This window comes from Sitophilus oryzae, unplaced genomic scaffold (assembly GCF_002938485.1).
Source record: "Sitophilus oryzae breed Bouriz unplaced genomic scaffold, Soryzae_2.0 scaffold_811_pilon_pilon, whole genome shotgun sequence".
In the NCBI taxonomy this organism is placed as follows: domain Eukaryota; kingdom Metazoa; phylum Arthropoda; class Insecta; order Coleoptera; family Curculionidae; genus Sitophilus; species Sitophilus oryzae.
The window spans coordinates 268,731-287,266 of record NW_022147430.1 but is presented as its reverse complement, the minus strand read 5'-3'; the positions used below and the strand labels follow the sequence as shown (position 1 = coordinate 287,266).

The window sequence follows — 18,536 nt, the reverse complement described above, 5'->3', positions numbered from 1 at the left end:
AATATTCAGTATGTTCGGCTGGGGAATATGTGCGGGAAACCGAAGTGCCAAACCAAACTGCTGAAAATAATAAACAATAGAATACAAGACGCTAAACGCTGCACAACCACGAGAACAGGCAGGTATTAGAAGCAGCTTCAGCACGATTGATCACATACATACACTAAGAGAAACAGCCGAACGAAAGAATACGAACTTCCACTAGGCATAGCCTTAAAAGACGTTGTCTTCTGCCTATATCCTAAGGCAGCTAGGCTATATCCTAAGCAGTTCTAGCGCTGCTCTAGCGAAACAAGGTATTGACAAACCTTATATAGAAACTCTCGCCAATGTATACAAAGACACCAAAGCAAGACTAATGATATATAAAACAACCCCAGAGTTTCCAACTGGCAAAGGAGTACGACAGAGAGACAACAGTAGAAGCAACACTAGAAGAAATCTTCCGTCAACTGGACTTGACCAACAAAGGATTAAAAACAGATAATGAATATCTTAACCATCTAAGATTAGCTAATTGCCAATAGTCCTGAAGAACTACAAGCATCCCCTAAGCTGTTTACAGCAACACTAGAAGAAATCTTCCGTCAACTGGACTTAAAAATAGATAAAGAATATCTTAACCATCTAAGATTAGCTAATTGCCAATAGTCCTGAAGAACTACAAGCACAAATTAACGAACTAAATACAGCCAGCAAGAAAATAGATCTCAAAATGAACTTAGCGAAAACTAAAGTAATGTACAATGAAGTAGTAGACATATAAGACATTCTATTAAATAACACAACACTGGAAATGGTAGAAGAATATATATATTTGGGACAACTAATACACAGCTCGGGATCTCTACTACCAGAAATCAACAGAAAAATTAAGTTGGCATGGAGCATGGAGTACTTATGGAAGAAACTCAATCATATTCAAATCTAGAATGGCACTTCATCTAAAGAAGAAATCATTCGGCCAATATGTAGCACTAGTCTAGGCATTCAATGGAACCAAATATGCTGGAAATAACCAAGAAAAACCGTAAAAGAATAGAGTGGATACGACAAAAGATCTAGGTAATAGATGTCATCTACAGAATCAAATTCCTTTAATCAAAGGGCAGGTTGTAAACTGGCAAGAAGGACAGACAACAGATGGACCACAAAAATTACAGCATGGTACCCACGAGGAACTAAGAGACCTAGGAGAAGACCAAACCTGATAGATTTAGACAATTAGCAAGGATAATTCGGGCCCGCATAGTCAACAATAATAGACAACAATGGGCACAACTACAAAATAGAGATTATCTAAATAGCGAAGGGAAACTACACTATAATTGAAAATGGATGAATAAGCTGAGAATGATGATGATATCAAATATTTCTTAGAGGTAATTTTATATAGTGTTGAGGGGTTTGTTGGGCAGAATATGCCCTGGAAATCGAAGTTTATTAAACAATTTGGACGTAGATCTTCCTGTTTATTACGATTTAATCATTTATTTTCTTGTTTGCCTATCAGTGTGCTGCCAGTAGCCACAATTTCTGAAGAATTTCGACGTACATTTCCCTGTATATTGCAATTTAATCGCTTTCGTTCTTGTTTGCCTGTCAAGTGTGCAATAGCCACAATTTCCGAAGACGTTCCCCGATATAAAAGATCGAAAAGAGGAGAGTCAGGTGTCCAATAAAGTTTCGCGTCAGTTCTTAACAGTCGTTCGAAATTGGTTTGGCGATTTCTAAAGAAACTGCGAAGAAAACGGAAAATATTTCCCGACTGCAGACGTTCAATTTATATGTATTGCAACGTCGTCTGTGTCTCTGGAAAGAATTTTCATTTTATACGACGACTTTATATCGTATAAAATATCCGTTAGTTTAATACAAATTTATTGCTTTAGTTGGAAAAGTTTGATGCGGTTTTATTTCGAGTTTCGTTAGGTATGTGTTTCGGATAATTCATAGTGATATATTATTGACCACCAACTTCTGATTAAACGAAAGTTACACACGTTTGTCACCCTATTTGGGCATATTTTTATGCTCACTATACAGGGTGAGTTTCATACGATGTTCTCTATGGATATCTCGGAAACTACTGGAGATAGAGAGTCGGTTAAATGGGGAAAGGAATGTATTTTTGTGGGGTCATAAATATGCACCTTTCAGATTTTTGAAAAAGTTCATGGCTTACTAGATATTTCGAAAAAAACAAATTTCGGCTATTTTAAAAATTGTCCCTAATTCCATTATAATCTATTTTAGACAAAAAGTTTTGAGATAAAAGTTGTAGATAATCACATCCCTAATAAGTTTGTGTTCTCGGATTTTTTTTAAAGCCTATCATTTTTGACATATGACACAAACATATGTTTTTTTTAATGGAAACAATAGTTGGCCATAATTTCATGAAAAGCGCTATTTTTTAAGCTTTTCAGCTGTATAAACTATAATATGTTTTTTTCGAAAAATTAATGAGTTATAATCAATTCTTATCTTTCTTGACAAACTTCACTTAGTTCGCATGGTATTCTTATTCTGTTATATTATTCCTATCCCTGAGTTTGCATAATTATGATATAAATAATTTTTAACATTTATTTCATTATGGGGGGTTATAATGAAAGTCATGTTGGAACCACTCGTGTAGATGCGCGAGTATCTAAATTTAACTTTTTTAAAACGTAAGTAACGTTCACCGGTCAACATATCCTCGAAAATGTATGGCCAAGAAAAGTTGAACCAATAATCCTACACGCTTTTCTTTATTAGAAAAATTCATATTTACAATTTTTGTTTATTTTAGTTTACAAAGTTTGGATTTGACAGTTTCACATTACTGAGAGCAACGACGATTGAACTTGTTCCCATGGCTAACAATTTTTCGAAAGAAATATATTATAGCTTATATCGCCGAAAAGCTTAAAAAATGGCGCTTTTTTTGAAGTCAAGGCCAACTACATACAGCTCTTTAGCGATCTAATGGTCTATCACTGCCTAATACAAAGACCCGCAAATTTGCTAGGCTGACTGCTAGTCGCACTGACATAAAATGTGTTCTGTCGTTTCTTCTTGATAGATTGATACAGTCTGCCGTAAATTTTAACAGCAGGTTTCAAATTTTATGATTTTAAATAACAACTGGGACTCCTGTAATAATTATATAGATATGAAAAAAAAGCGATACTAGCTCTTTTAACCCCTTTGCAATTTGCAATTGCTGCTCTATTAATCAAATCCAGTATAAAATATCGGTTATTCGAGACCCTATTCAGCTTAAGTACCCGCATTGTTACTTCGGATCCCTCTATTATATCGTAAGAACCATTAAGACATCCTTCAAATATGAGACAGTGGACGGTTAGTTGTTGAACATCCCTTTAGAAATGTATACCGTGTGATGCATTCCATTTTAAACTTAATACCACAGCGACTGCAGTAGCGAAATTTTATCCCTTTAATCTGCTAAAGATAAAAAAATTGTTACTATTATACCTGAATTTTACTAGTGAATTTTACTAATAATTATTTCAAGTTAATACCCTGCAAGTGGTTTTGCATTTTCTTCAAATTTGCATACGTATATATAATATTTTAGAGAATGAGAAATACCTAAATATTTTTGAGAATCAATTCATTTTTATTTTTTACAGGCATCATTATCAGGAATATTCTTTATTTATCCAAAGCTCGGTAGGTTTCTTCTGGCTCTGTAGGGTCGCGTTGCATAAGAATGACATTCAGTGAGTGCCCAAGAAGTCTCTAGAATGGTGTAAAAATTCACCAGTGCTAGATGATAGGGCATTCACCAAAAAATTGCATGTGCGTGTACGATAGCCTATCAAATGTGTGGTTCCCGGTATTGAGTCATGATATACCTAGGCCTTTCACAAAGAGCTATATGGAGAGTTCAGTCTAGAACTTGTTAGGCTTTTTGAACACGATAGGAATGGAGAATGTAACCTAAGGATCAGAAGAGGACAACAATAAATATGAAAAAGTTGCAACCATCCTAAAAATTTAATACTAATAAATAGTACCTATTTATGATTGTCATTTTAAGGTTATTATTTTTGTTACGTTAGTTACAGTTCAGGACTACTGTATTTTCCTCTTTTGATATATTCTTGGGTGGGCCGTCAATATCTATAATGCAGTTTTATTCTATATTTAGTTTTATACTCTAATTTAAAATTATACGAGATCAATAGATCATACTTGTTTTAGTAACTGCCAAGATAACCTTAATAGGACATTATATAAATTGAATTTATTTGAAACGCAACGATATTTTGTTTATGTGTCAAAAAAATGTGTTAAACATCAATAATGACTAGTACTATACTAATCAAGCACACACTGAAGTACACACAAATGCAATAGATATATCTATTGCATTTATGTGCTTCAAATGGACTCCAATGCATACAGGATGTGAATGAATAAAGACAAACAAAATGGAGAGGTTGCAGAAAACCTCCTATAAAAAATGTTTGATTTAGCATTTTCTAGTTCTATAAAGTGCAACTAAATAAAATATTATCGACTTTTTACTATGTACCTATAGGTGTAATTGATCAAATCACTTTTTATATAGAATTAATATTTGGATATGTCATATACAAGGACTTACAACCGAGAAAAATCGAAGATTTTTTGATTTAAGTAACAATAATCTGTGTCATGAGGTTTTTAACAGAACACTGTCTCCTCAATGAACACCTCAATAGAAACAAAGTCGAATGCAGATTCTGTGGGAAATATGAGGAAACGCCAGAACATCTCATTAACTGAGTGCTCCGAGACGACAACCATTCATGCCATACTCTTTAGTACGACTGATATCGGAGATGGAGAACTAACCTCTGTAAAACTTTGGTAAAACCGTCTCAGATACTGGTTTTGGTCGAAGACGCTGAACCCAATTCTCTACTGAAAAATGGGGGTTGCAATTTAAAAAACTTACAACTTTATCATTCCTTTTGAACACCCCGATATACCATGCCCCTTATATACCTTGCGACATTTATATAAAACTTTCTTTTAATACCTTTGTCAACAATATTATTTTTTCTTATTTAACAAGGGAATAATAAAACTTAATAGCCATTATTTGATTAGCTTTAAAAATAACTTCTGCCACTTCATAAAATGCCATAAATATTCCTTTTATTCTACATGAAATAATATCAGTTAAGGTCAAAACACTTTGATATATACCTTTTTGCATAGACTCCGATTCTTGGTGTTTTAAAAATAAAAAGTTATATATAACAAAAGTCTAGACATAGCAAGTAGTAAAAAATAGAAAAAAAAATGTTAGAGAATAAATTGAAAATATAATTGGCAGAAATATCACATTTTCTACTTTATTCCGATGTCTAGATAATTATCTGCAGGTCTAGAAATAGAAATAACAGATAATTAATTCAAAATTTTCCCCAATTAATGTCCTCTCTTATTGAAACAGTACGGATATTTTATATAGAACATTTTTCGATACATAATTGGAATAATTTTAAATAATTTCGGATAGAATTATTTATTTTCATTGTAATTTTTATTCATTTTCATAATTATAAATAAATAATCTAATAACATTAACTTGTAGAGCAGAAAAAAGTAGAAATTAAATTTCAAGTTGGTATTAAAATTAAAACGAAACGGAGAAAATTCGGTTTTTTTCCAAATATCTTCGGAACCAAGCAGATTTTTAAACATGTTTGAAGAGTTCAGCAAGACGCTTCAACTGTTCACTAATTTAATAATCCTCGCATCTCTTGTGATCAACGAGATCCTTGTAGCCTCCATTCTTATATAGAACCCCATTAAATTCTCTTGAAATAACAACTTATGTAAATTCTCAAACTGTAAAAGATCATTTTTGCAATTCACACTTATAACATTGGCTATGCCTCTCTTTGGAAGCGACAATCTGCGCTTTATGTTTGTGAAACAAGTGAGGCGTAAAGCAATGTAATAAACATCAGAATATCGTGCTGGACACGAAAGTGCAATTTGTGTCACGCCTTACATTTTGTTGTTTACGTGTTATTCATGTAGAAGTAAGTACCGTAAGAACCAACAGATGACCGATGAGCTGACCAATAGAGTTTTAATTTTATTGCAGGATTTCATTTTTAACCTTTTTTATTGGATATTTAGTTAATAATTTGATTATTATTATTATTATTGGAAAGGAAGAAGTACCGCTGACCAAATATTTGCCCTTAGAGAAATACAAGCGGAGAGTTATGAATACGGAAAACAGACAATGCTCCTATTTATCGACTTCCAGCAGGCATATGACAAAGTTAAAAGGACTGAGGTGTAAAAAGCTTTAACAGAATTAGGGTTTAGCAAGAAACTGACCAAGATGATAAAATTGACACTCCAAGAGACACTAAATGAAGTCAAAGTCAACAAGAAAACATCGGAAAAATTTATAATCAGGGACGGATTAAGACAGGGGGATCCACTATCTCCAGTACTGTTTAGTGTAGTATTAGAAAAAGTCATAAAAGATGCGGGAATCAAGAGAGAGGGCCTTCTGTATACAAAAAGACAACAATGCTTAGCCTTTGCAGATGATTTAGTTATCTTAGCAAGACATCGGAAAGAGCTGATATTGGTGACCAAAAGACTAAAAGTAGGCTTTAGTGTTTAATGAGAAGCAAACTAAGTTCATAGGATGGTCAGATAGGGATGTTGAGAAAGGAAGATGTCTACAAATAGATTCTGAGAGAGGGAAACGATACAAGTTTGAGGAAGTAGATACATTCACATATCTAGGAACTGTAGTTCTAAGAAAACCAAATGTAACTCAGGAAATTGTGGCAAAATAATGGCAGGAAATAGTTGTGTTAGCGCACTACAGAAAATTATTAAGAGTAAGAACATCTCTAGAAGTTTAAAAATCATAATGTACCAAACAATGATACAATCAATAGTGCTGTATGCATGTGAAACGTGGACGTTCAATGTAACGGAAAGTTCGAGGCTAGAGATTTGGGAAAGAAACATACTGAGGAAGATTTTTGGAGGAAAGAAGATAGACAACATATGGACCAGAAGAAGAAATGAAAAATTAAAGCAACTATATCGGGCACCGAGTATAACGGGAGTAGAAAGACTACAACGATTGAGATGGCTGGGACACATTGAAAGAATAGCTGAAGCAAGAGTTCCTAGTATGATAATGAAACGTGAAATAGGTGGAATGAAAAGGAGGGGTAGACCGAGAACCAGATGGAAAAAGAATGTTGAAGAGGACTTGAGAAGGATAAGAGTGGATGGGTGGAGAATAAAGGCGAAAGACAGAAGCAAACGGATAACCAATCAGATAACCAAACGGATAACCAATCAAGCCATGAGCCTCTTAGGCTAGTAGAAACTACAGAACACATTTTATGTCAGTGTAACAGCCTGGCAAATGAACTCTGTATATGATAGGCCTTTGACAAAAAGCTATATAAAGAGTCCAGTCTCTAAGTTTTTAGACTTTTTGAAAAGGATAGGATTGGAGAATGTAACCCAATAGGTCTCAAATGTGGCAGTGGAACATACCGATAGCCCTCTCAAAAATCTTAAAATACACACTCGTATAATCAGCAATCCAGATTCCTTGCTAAAAGTGGGTACGCAGAAAACGTAAGAAAAAATGAACTACCTAAAATATATAATTTTTGATACTCACTCTGCGATTCTTTCACCGTTCCAACACAGTTTATCCTTTTGTTCGGCAAACGACTCTTCCCTGCACAAATTATCCGCCAGACTGGCATAGAATCCCTTCGTTTTTGTCATAGTTGACAAGAACAACGACATATGAGCGGTAGGAAAGTGCGAAAACGACCTGACGTTCGACTGCCTCATTTTCGAAAAACTCTCGGTAGTGGCGCTGGTCTCTGTGGTTCGGGACTCCTCGGTTTTCGTGTATTCTGCAATTTTGCAATTCATTTTCACCTGAAAACAAAGATAAATAATTAGAATGGAAACAATAATAACCCATACAAAAATATGTACGGAGCGATGCAGAATGATTGAAATAGATGGAAATACATTGTGAGAGGATGTTAGGATTAGAGATTGCACCATTTCTAAATCAAATGATCGATCGAAAATTTTCAGCCATTGAGTTCCGTTTTTTGGCTTTTCTTTTTCTTCTTGTAAATTTACAAGATTTGACTTTGTTATTTGTGAAATTGATATACGTATTCTTCCATGTAAAAAATACTATTTCCATAAAACTGTAGCATTCAACATGAAAAAGAAATACTTACATAGTAATGGCGTGTCTTCGTGTAAGCATTCAAACAAGGTTAGAAAATAATTATTGATTTAGACAATTGAGTCAAAATGGGGCATTGAAAAAGCAGCAAAGGATATTCAATGTGAGACTCATCTTGTTAAAATATAAATACAAACTAATACATTTGCTTGTGCAGCAAAACTCTGGATCAGGGAAAAGCAGACTGTTCACTGTGTTCACTGGAGAAACATATAGAGACACAGACATGGCAAGGCCTTCATCCAAAAACTTAATTTTAAAACCACACGGATTTGCCTATACTCTTTTGCCTACACTTAACCTGTATCAAGGAAGTCTTTGCTGCAGTCTCTGTGATTAGGATCCTGATATGGTAGAGTACAAAATATGTTACTGCGTGGCTCTGAATTGCAAGTGACCCTTTCTATTTGGGAAAGAAAGGGTAGAACTGGAGGAACTATGATTACATTCTATCAAAGACCTGCACAAGCTGGTGCAAGGCACCGGGATAGGAAACTGGGTGCAGGCATAAAAAGCACAAAAAAGAAGACAAACATAATAAACCTTGCAGGTTGCAGTGTTTTCGGCATAGAACGGCCCCTTAATGTTAAGGACAATAAATGGCACACATATTGGCTTTTCCATTTTTAAACTAAATACATAACAAATTAAAGTGTATTTTCTATACTCTATATTTACGGTAAAAATAAACCCACTGTATATCAACATTTACAGAAATGTATTTATTCAATCTGTTATCTGTGTGTGTGTGTCCTCGTTATTATGAATATTTATATATCTTAATTTATATTAAAAAATGAAGGGAAATTACCCTCGCAAAATACTTTTTTGCAAATATCCTGGGATTTAGAACTTCGATGTTATTAAAAGTTTGTTTTTATTCAAGACTGAAGATTACTCTCGAATTTCTGTTTGAATGACGGATTTATAAATAAAGATATCGTCGTATTTTAAGCAAGATGTCTAATTATCATCTCGAAATTTTACAGGATGGTTCAAAATAAAATTAGATTTGTTAAAGCGATGCTTCTAAGACTCTCTCCCATTTTCTTATTTAATTATAGAATAAGCGTCACAAAATAAATGAAAAAAATTTAGGTTACGTATTCATAATAAATACATTTTGATAATAAAATCTACGCTAAAGGTTCCTTCATATAGGCTTATCATGTTGTGCTATTTTTTTCTGATACTTCTTGGTCAATAGTATTTTGAAATCGTGTAATAACTTTTTCATATTTAATTAATAAAAAATGTGCCCAAAAATGCAATAGTGTATTGATTATATGTTACTTGACCGATTACGTTCAATTTCTACCATTGTATTGAATGCCGAGACAAAAATAAACCGTGATTATGTAGTGGAGCTTGTAGAATGTAGAATGTTTAGGAGGGGAGTTAATCACCGCGACCTTACAGATCTATTGTGTGTTCCCCTTTATTGACTTATAACGAGTTATAACTCATCATGCAGTCTCAGGGCTTTAATAAAAGCCAGTATCTGAGACGGCTTCACAGAGGGCAGCTCTCCACCCTCGACATCTGCCGTACCAAAGTTCATGGCACGAACGGTCGTCGTCTCGGCGCACTCAGTGATAAGGTGTTCTGGTGTTTCCCCATTTTCCCCACAGAATCTGCATTCGCCGTTGTTTCTCAGCTTCAGCCTACTGAGGTGTTCGTTGAGGAGACAGTGTCCTGTTAGAAACCCCGTGACAATCCAAAGATTGCTTTTACTTAAATCAAGGAAAACCTTTGATTTTTCTCGGTTCTAAGTTCTAAGGAACTTTTTCGAGTGTCTTAGACTGTTGGAGGACACCCATTCCAGATTCTTCAGTTCCGATTTCAGTTAGTTCCCGCTTTTCATTGCCTTCTATCCCTTGGTGAGCAGGCACCCAGAGTAGGAGGACTTTATTTTCTTTGCCTAATTTGTTGAGTGTCTCGAGGTATTCTTTGATGTAGGGAGCTTGCTTGAAATACTTGAAATAAACGCTATTTCTTCCTCTATGGAATTGTACTTATGTGAGATGGAGAATCAGTTGGAAAAGAAGGAAATTTAGGAGAAGGTACAAGTTTGCAACATATTTATAGGTTTAAGAGATGGAGAAGAAGGTTTAAGAGAAGGCTTAAGAGAAGGTTTAAGAGATGGAGAATCAGTTGGAAAAGAAGGAAATTTAGGAGAAGGTACAAGTTTGCAACATATTTATAGGTTTAAACATAAATTTTCTATATAATTATTGTATTAATATGTAAATAAGTATGTAATAGTTCGTATTAATGTACAAATATTTATTATTATGTCATGTATACATACATATTTCGAATTTCTAAGAATATCTCTAACGATCTAGATGTAGTTGACCTACAAGTCCTATAAATAGAAACTTTCTATGCACTATTTCAAACGCTTAAATTTGCAACAAATATCAATATTCCCATTCGTTTTACTTTGCCGGTACAGAGAAGCGAAAAAAGGCTCGGATAATTTCGAAAATTACGTCTGAGAAAACTACATAAATTTTCATTTTGGACCTTTGTAACGTTGGCACCTCTCCACGATCGTTTTTGTGAATTAACTGTAAAAGTTGGAGGATAACAGGCGATAAACTAAAACTAGAAATATTGGCAAACGATTTATGACAGTTTACGTTTATTTTTGAAGTGAAACTACTTTACGCGCGTTGGGTGAGTAAAAATTCAAAGCCCCGACACGACACGAGACACGACACGCAATGTTAACAAAGTGGACAGTCTACAGTTTAGAAAAAATCGTCCGGTTTAGGGTGTATTCCGTTGCTTACCTTGGTTATGGTTTTATGTTCCGTTTCTATCGGTTTCCCGAAAGTTTTCTTATTACGGAACACGGTTCCTGAAAAATTCGGTTATAACTGTCACCCTGTCACCAAACTAATCAACGCGAGAAGGCTGGGTTTTCTGGTTTTGTTTGTCAATCAATGTCATTTATGTGACAGAAATCAAGCAAGTATTGAAAGTTCGAATGAAATTCTCATATAATTTCTAAAAGTTGTAATAACATTTTGTATTTACATCCAAAAGCAATGGAGGTAGGCAGTAAAGGTAAATAAATTTCATTAACTAAATAGAATGACTTTTTAGGACCATTTAAACTTATCATGCAGCCATTGTTTCTTAAAGTCATGAACATTTAAAGAAAACGTGAAAAACAAGACAACAAGCAATCGTGAATGTTTTGTAAGCTATAAAAATATAAATATTTATTAGATTTGTTTATTTATTATTGATCTGTTTTTAATATTGGACCTGCAAATCTTCACTTGAGCTGTCTAACGAGTTTAACAGTTTATTAATAAAGTAGTTTTCAATATTAAACTCCATTGAAAAGAAGAAGCAAACGTAAAAACAGAGAATAGGTACATTAAAAATGCATAAAAGATAAATTTTATAATAGAGGTATTGAAATTTAGAAAACGTCAACATTTGACGTTTCCAATATTTTACCAAACCGTTCCGTATCAAACCGATGTTTTTCAGGAACCGCTCTTTACCGTAGTTTACCGGTCTGGTTCGCCCGGTTTTGCAACGGAATTCAGCCTTAGATGCAATTTGGTATGTCAATAAATAGAATCAAGGCCAAATTGACTGTGAACGATACGTGGTACTGTGACAGTTTTGACGTAAGAAACGTCAAAAGTTGATGTCGTCCGATTGCGACCAAATTTGGTGGGTAGGCTATGTGAGAGAGGGTGCACACGCCATCCTGCAAACTTGGATTCGACGTTTCGTTTACATCTTCATCATGGTGGGTCATGGATTTAGTATATTCCTTTATCTTTAATTTCCTTCTTAGTTTGTGTAAAAATACCTAGCCAGTTTTACATAAAACGTTAAATGCCGAACGCTTATTTTGCTACTTTTTTCGGACTAGTGAAATGGACTCTTAAAGCTCTAGATCTATCACCAATATAAAATTCACAATTTTTATTTGTTAAAAATAAGACGTAAAGCTCTGTGATTAATTTTCATATTTTAAATTTACAAAATAATGTAAACAAACAGTATTACAACGTTAAATATGGCAAAAATGACAAGCAAAACGAAAATTTCTAATGAAACCAACCACGAAGAAGATCTTTTAAGATAATAAGTAGTTTTATGAGTTATTTCACATATTTCCATAGCTCCGCGGGCTAGGCTAATTAGAAAATAAATTGTCTAGAATTACAATAGGAAATTACGACAGCGCCATTAATCTTCGAAAATACAATAATATTTTATAGCTCCATGGGACATAAATACGGGTTTTACAACAAAAAATATTGAGCAATATTCTACAGTGTCTTGGTGACGCAATATTAAACTTTTACAAAATTCAGACCTAATATATAAACAAAATCAACATGTCTATAATATTTGATTGCGATAGTAAGTTTTTCTTTATTAAAATTATACGGTTCTTAGCATGTTGTTCGGAAATTATTTAAAGTTTAAAAAGAATTTAAATGTCACTTGTATACGAACCAACAAACAATAGAATTCTTTGTTGGAAATGAAAAAATTATCTTCTTGAACTGACATTCTCTTTAACATTGAAAGTTTTAAAATTTTAATGAACAATGTACAAGTGAGAAGCGCAGATCACCTATGAAAATAGGTACACTTATACGGATCTGGTCATCGATACTGCGTGGTATGGATTTTAACGTGCAAGACAGTGACGTCGACGGCTTAATGGAAAATTAAATGTATTAAAAAGAGATAATAGGTTGGGTTGATACGTTTCTTCTATGCGGTATTGCCGGATTTTGCAGCAAAATTTCAAAAAGCAGGAGTTGGCGTTTATGAAAATGTTGCATCGAGGGTTGGAACTTTATTTTTCACAATTAGTTACTCATTTTACTACAGCTGTAATCGATTATATTTAGCTTTTGGATATATTATCTTCATTTCAGTAGTATACATGAAAGTTTTTAAAATAGTTTATTTTTCTCTACACGCATTTTCGTACAAACATAAAAACCGGCAATACTGTATGCCGCTTTTTATTTTGTCTCTTTGTCTCACAAAATTATCAATTTATAAATATTAACAAACAAAAACTTAACTTGCTCAAGGCATCAGATACCGAATTTTCCGTTAACATGGCAGTTCACATTGATCCAGTATTCCGAAAAAAAAAACATATTATAAGGATATTATTATGTTTCTTATTTAAGATTTACGCTTAAAACTATTCAAATATAAATCTGTATTGCTCATAATTCCACCGTTCAACTCTACTCAACAATTAATTTATATGTTCCGCTCCGTTTATGATGTCTGTTGAGCAATATCTATTTATTTTTGTTAATAATTTCCAACAATTATTTATTTACCTGCTAGATAGGTATAGTAATATAATTTTATTTATAGGTACTACAATTACCTATAAGAAATAATTTTTGATTAATAACTTAGTTTTAAATCGACTAAATCAATATCGTAAATAAGATAGTAGGTACAGCTAGAAGGCTGTGGCCAGTGGTAGATAGCGAAAAGACAAAATAACTACTAGAGCACAAAAAGAACCTAGTATGCCGGGTGTGGAAATCGAACCCACACCTTGAGATTGGTAGACGAGAGCCTGTACCTCTACGCCACCGGGCACCTACCTAGTATCATAATTGTATTAAAACTAAAAGAATTTCGGACTTCCATTGTCTTTATTTACTTTGCTTACACAACTTTTCGGTCAGAACTATCACTCATCAATACTGAATCATTGTCTACCACATTCAAAGTAACTCATAATAATTGTAGGTGTCGCCACTGGAAACTGCCCCCCGGGTGTAAACCTTCTGAGATGGAAGATTTCCAACGACGACTACTACAGAGAATGCGGAGAGGAAGAAAAAACCATAGAGCACCCGCTATGTCACTGTCCGGGACTGGAAAATCGTTTTTTTTAACGGTTTTTTGGAGGGACTAGAGGAAGCAGCAGAAGCTAACATCACAGCGACATGACACCGAAAACTTCGCAGAGAGCTGGAAGTGCTTTAACGCAAAGAAAGAATAAGAGGAAGGTTTGGTATAAAATAATACAGGTGTATCGCTATAGGCCCAAGGCCTCAGAGTGAAGGACTAAACAGGATCCCCAGCAACCTAACCTAATGGTTATAAGTTCACAGAAATAATAATATTATAAACCTTACTGTATAGAAAAAACCAGTTGCTACTTATTAGGTAAATTCAGGAACATTATTTATATAATATATTTTCGTGTCTTTAATTCTATTAGAATTATTCGTTTTTCAGAATTCAAAACGATCGAAATAGTAACATAGGTTATTTAACTGCAGAAGATAAAAAATTAACCTGTTAAGTTTCTGGCTAATTTTTCAAAGGAATCGATGAAAATTTACTGCATTATCGGCCAACACGCCCCGCAATTGCTCGTTAGAAGATCGATGGTGTCATTAAAGGAGTAAGAACGTTCCTAACTTGATTTAAAACGCTTTATCTATTACTCGAAATCGAAGTCTTCGATCAAAGCCTTAAAATTATAATCATCTATATGGATTACAGTACACACGAAATCTCCTATGTCATGATCTAGTAGGTTAATCAATATTTTCTATGAGTTTTATGCCAAAAAAGACAAATGCGAGACAAAATCTCACAGTTCATTTTTTTATTAAAAGCTTTTAAATTTCATGAAATAACTACTACAATGTTTAGTATCTCTCTTCAGATTTCAGTTACTGAATGAGCATAAAAACTTTCGTCATACAAACCGGTTGACAAGATTAGTTATAATGATGAAACTTTGGTCGAACCGTTTTATGTTGAGTTTTGGCAATATGGCAGAAATATAGAGTTTACACATCAATTATCAGTCGAACATTTCTCGTAGTTCTTGTATTTTCTTTCTCACCAAGGGATAGAAGGCAACGAAACAGCGCACGATCTAGCTAGAAAAGGAGCGAACACTCCACTAACTGGGCCAGAACCGTTCTGCTTTCCAAGCGGAAACCAGCTTAAAGCGGAACTTAAGAACCTGGAGGACTCCGTCCGTAACCTGGAATGGGAATCCTCCAACGGTCTAAGACATTCGAAAAAGTTCCTCAGAACTTACGACCGACAAAAATCAAAGAATTTCCTTGATTTCAGTAAGAACAACCTTCGTATTGTTACGGGGTTTCTAACAGGACACTGTCTCCTTAACAAACACATCAGTAGATTGAAGCTGAGAAACAACGACGAATGCAGATTCTGTGGGGAAAATGGGAAACACCTCATCATTGAGTATGCCGAGACGACAAGCGTTTGTGCCATAAACTTTGGTACGGCTGATGTTGAAGATGGAGAGCTAACCTCTGTGGAGCCGTCTCAGATACTGGCTTTTATCAAAGTATTGAGACTGTATGATGAGTTATAACCCGTTATAACTCAAGAAACGGGAGCACACAATAGATCTATAAGGACGCGGTGATTAAGCCTCCTGCTAAACATTATACGGCTCTGTAGAAGTGGACCTTGCGGTGGAGCTGGAGGGAAACCCCCTAATAACACTGAGAGCATTAATAGTTCAAGTTCCAAGAGACCAATCTCAAAGAAAACTACAGGAGAGGCAGCTGACACTTGCGCGAGACCAGCTTCCACAAGTGGCACACGATACCATGCTCCTCTAGTAAGGGTCGGGAGCCTACCTCTGGACCCAACAGGCTACACAAGCTATCGTTTCCTCTACCCGGTCTGGGTCAACCAGAGTAGACCTCAGCGGAGCAGGAGTACGGAGATCCAAATGCTCCAATGAAGGATTTGCCCCAGAGAAAGCAAAAGCAAAAACACTCTTTTTGGAAAAGGGGAGAGTAAAGGAATCAGCTTGGCGCATCTCACCTCTACTCCAACAAGAAGAGAAAAAGGCAGGATGGAAAGCCGTCCAATACCGGGAGGCAAGCAGGGACTTATTATGGTCTAAGAGCTGGCTACATAAAAAACCTTATCATCGTTACATGGCTAATTTTTCTTGTGAAGTATCCTTTTGTGTTGCCATTATGAAATAGTCATGTCTGCCAGCGCGATCCAGGGGCTTAAAGCGGGGGCGGCCAATCGAAAGGGTGAAATTTTGATACTAAAAATATTATAAGGTACACGAGTTATAATTACCAAATAGCTTTTATTTATTATTAAGAAACGTGAAAAATTGTTGGCAGACATTTTTCTCGTGGTTAAAATGCCGACAGATAACACGAAAGAGGCATAAAATGTTTTCCAAAGGTCATAATTTTTAAAACAAATTAAGGCATACATGCATGCTGATTGGTGGAATGTCATATTTCTTTATTTTAAAAGCCGTATACAAAAGGGCAGACAAAAAGATCGTGGCTAAATCAGCGACAGACAGTTATCAAAAGCGCGATATTGCTCTCTACAGGGTGAATCTGCGCTAGAGTCACCATATATCAGGTCCTCATTATAGGAATTGACCTCATATCGAAAGAGGTAATAGAGAAAGAGAGATATATCACTGGATAATTCCACTCTGGTTGATTTACTTTTGATGTACATTAAAACTGATACAGTGTAAATCCTGCTTAATGTAACTGTTTTTATTTCGATCATAAGTACAGTATTTTGACATTAAAAAAATCATTATATTTTTTAAATTGTTATAAAAATGTTAATGTGATATTTTCCATATATACTATTTCACTTTGTTAATTAAGCATTTAATAATTAATTTACGACACATAATGTTGCAATAAATTAGCCGTGAATAATTAAGAAATAGCACTGCATTAATATTAATATATTTATTTGGAAGGAAGTCAAAACTAAATGTCTCGATCAATAAATAACTGACAATTTAAAAACAAACAAATTCAAAATAAATTACTAAATTTTATCGAAATATTTCGCGATGTAAATAATGTTTGTTGTGTAATAAATCCTATTAAAACTTATCCTTAATGGAGAATGAGGCACTTAAAATTTGTTAAGTGCCGTTATCAAATTTTAAATAAATATTTAAAATTAAATTAAGTAGTTGTTTTTAGTTTACTTAGGTAATATAAAACGGTGATATAAAAATACAAATTGATGTCGAAAAACATAAGGTACCCAAGATTTACAAATCAGACAAAAATGTTATAATGATGCGATAGTAAGTTAAACGTTCATGGTGAACCGGTGATAGGATTTTTTTGAAAATTTAAATTTTTGCATAAAGATATCTGCTAAATCTATCTAAATTATTTTCAGCGTTACAGTGTTGCTTACCCTGCTGTCTATCTCCTTAATCTTCTCCATCGAATACATGATAGCCGAAGAAATCTGCACGTCCAAATTCTTAATCGCTATATCAACATTAGTACCACCCTCGTTCGAGTTCTTCTTCACCGCGTTGATCAAATTCTCTATCCCCTCCACATACACGTTCCATGGCAAATCCAACTCAGCCACGTACTTGTTCAAACAGCCTCTCATCACGTTCAAACAATAATCCGAACAAGGCCGATTATGCTTGGGTAGAGCAAGACATTTCGGACAATAAGTCATTTTGAGCAAAGCCGTATGACACTCAGAGTTAGTTGTAGCATGTTCATCAATAATCAACGCGTACGTGGTGTTTAGCACTTCCATTCCGATACCCAGAGCCTCTAAAAGCAGTCTAGTCGTCTCCAGACTCTTTGATAACGAGTCTGAGACTTGTTTAGGGAAATCGGAGAAGGGTGCTATCACATCCATGTTGTCTTTGAGGCATTGTTTGTATCTTGTGAGTGAAATCACCGGATGATAGTCCGGTTTGTTGGTGATAGGCTAGAGGGAACAGTTCGGTGAAGAACTGGTTGACGCTGGCAACGATGTCGGATGGAGTCTTGGTGGGTTTTTGGTCGGACGGGTCGATTTTGACGTAGTCTCGGATGTCGCGGTAGAGGATCTCGATGGGTTTCGTTGATAATTCGGCCATGGAATAGTAGACCTGAGAGAAGATATGTAGGGTTTTGTTTTCGGATTGCTTGGCCAGTTCCCAGACGTGATCTGAAACAAACAAAAAAGAAATATTTAAATAAAACCGATAAAAGTTGCAGATTTTTCGATTATCCTAGATAGTACCTCCTCAAGAATAGAAAATAATGCCAAAAATGATGGGAAAAGATAATCGTCGGTATCGGTAAGTTACGACAGTTTTTATATGGTAAAAATATGTTAATTGTTGTTGTACCGATAGGCATAGGTATCGACCGTCGCAAATTTCTTTCGACGAGGATCGGTATCTCTACCGTGCCCTTGTTAA

General features: G+C 34.7%; 1 protein-coding gene across 1 annotated transcript in view; it reads right to left on the bottom strand.

The window, feature by feature from the left end:
* The window catches only part of LOC115889238 (division abnormally delayed protein-like), a 186,662-nt gene that overhangs the window by 7,741 nt on the left and 160,385 nt on the right, over positions 1-18,536 (bottom strand). The window contains 3 exon segments of the mRNA XM_030909184.1: positions 7,688-7,956; positions 17,519-18,010; positions 18,012-18,280. Of these exon segments, the coding sequence (XP_030765044.1) occupies positions 7,688-7,956; positions 17,519-18,010; positions 18,012-18,280 (1,030 nt within the window).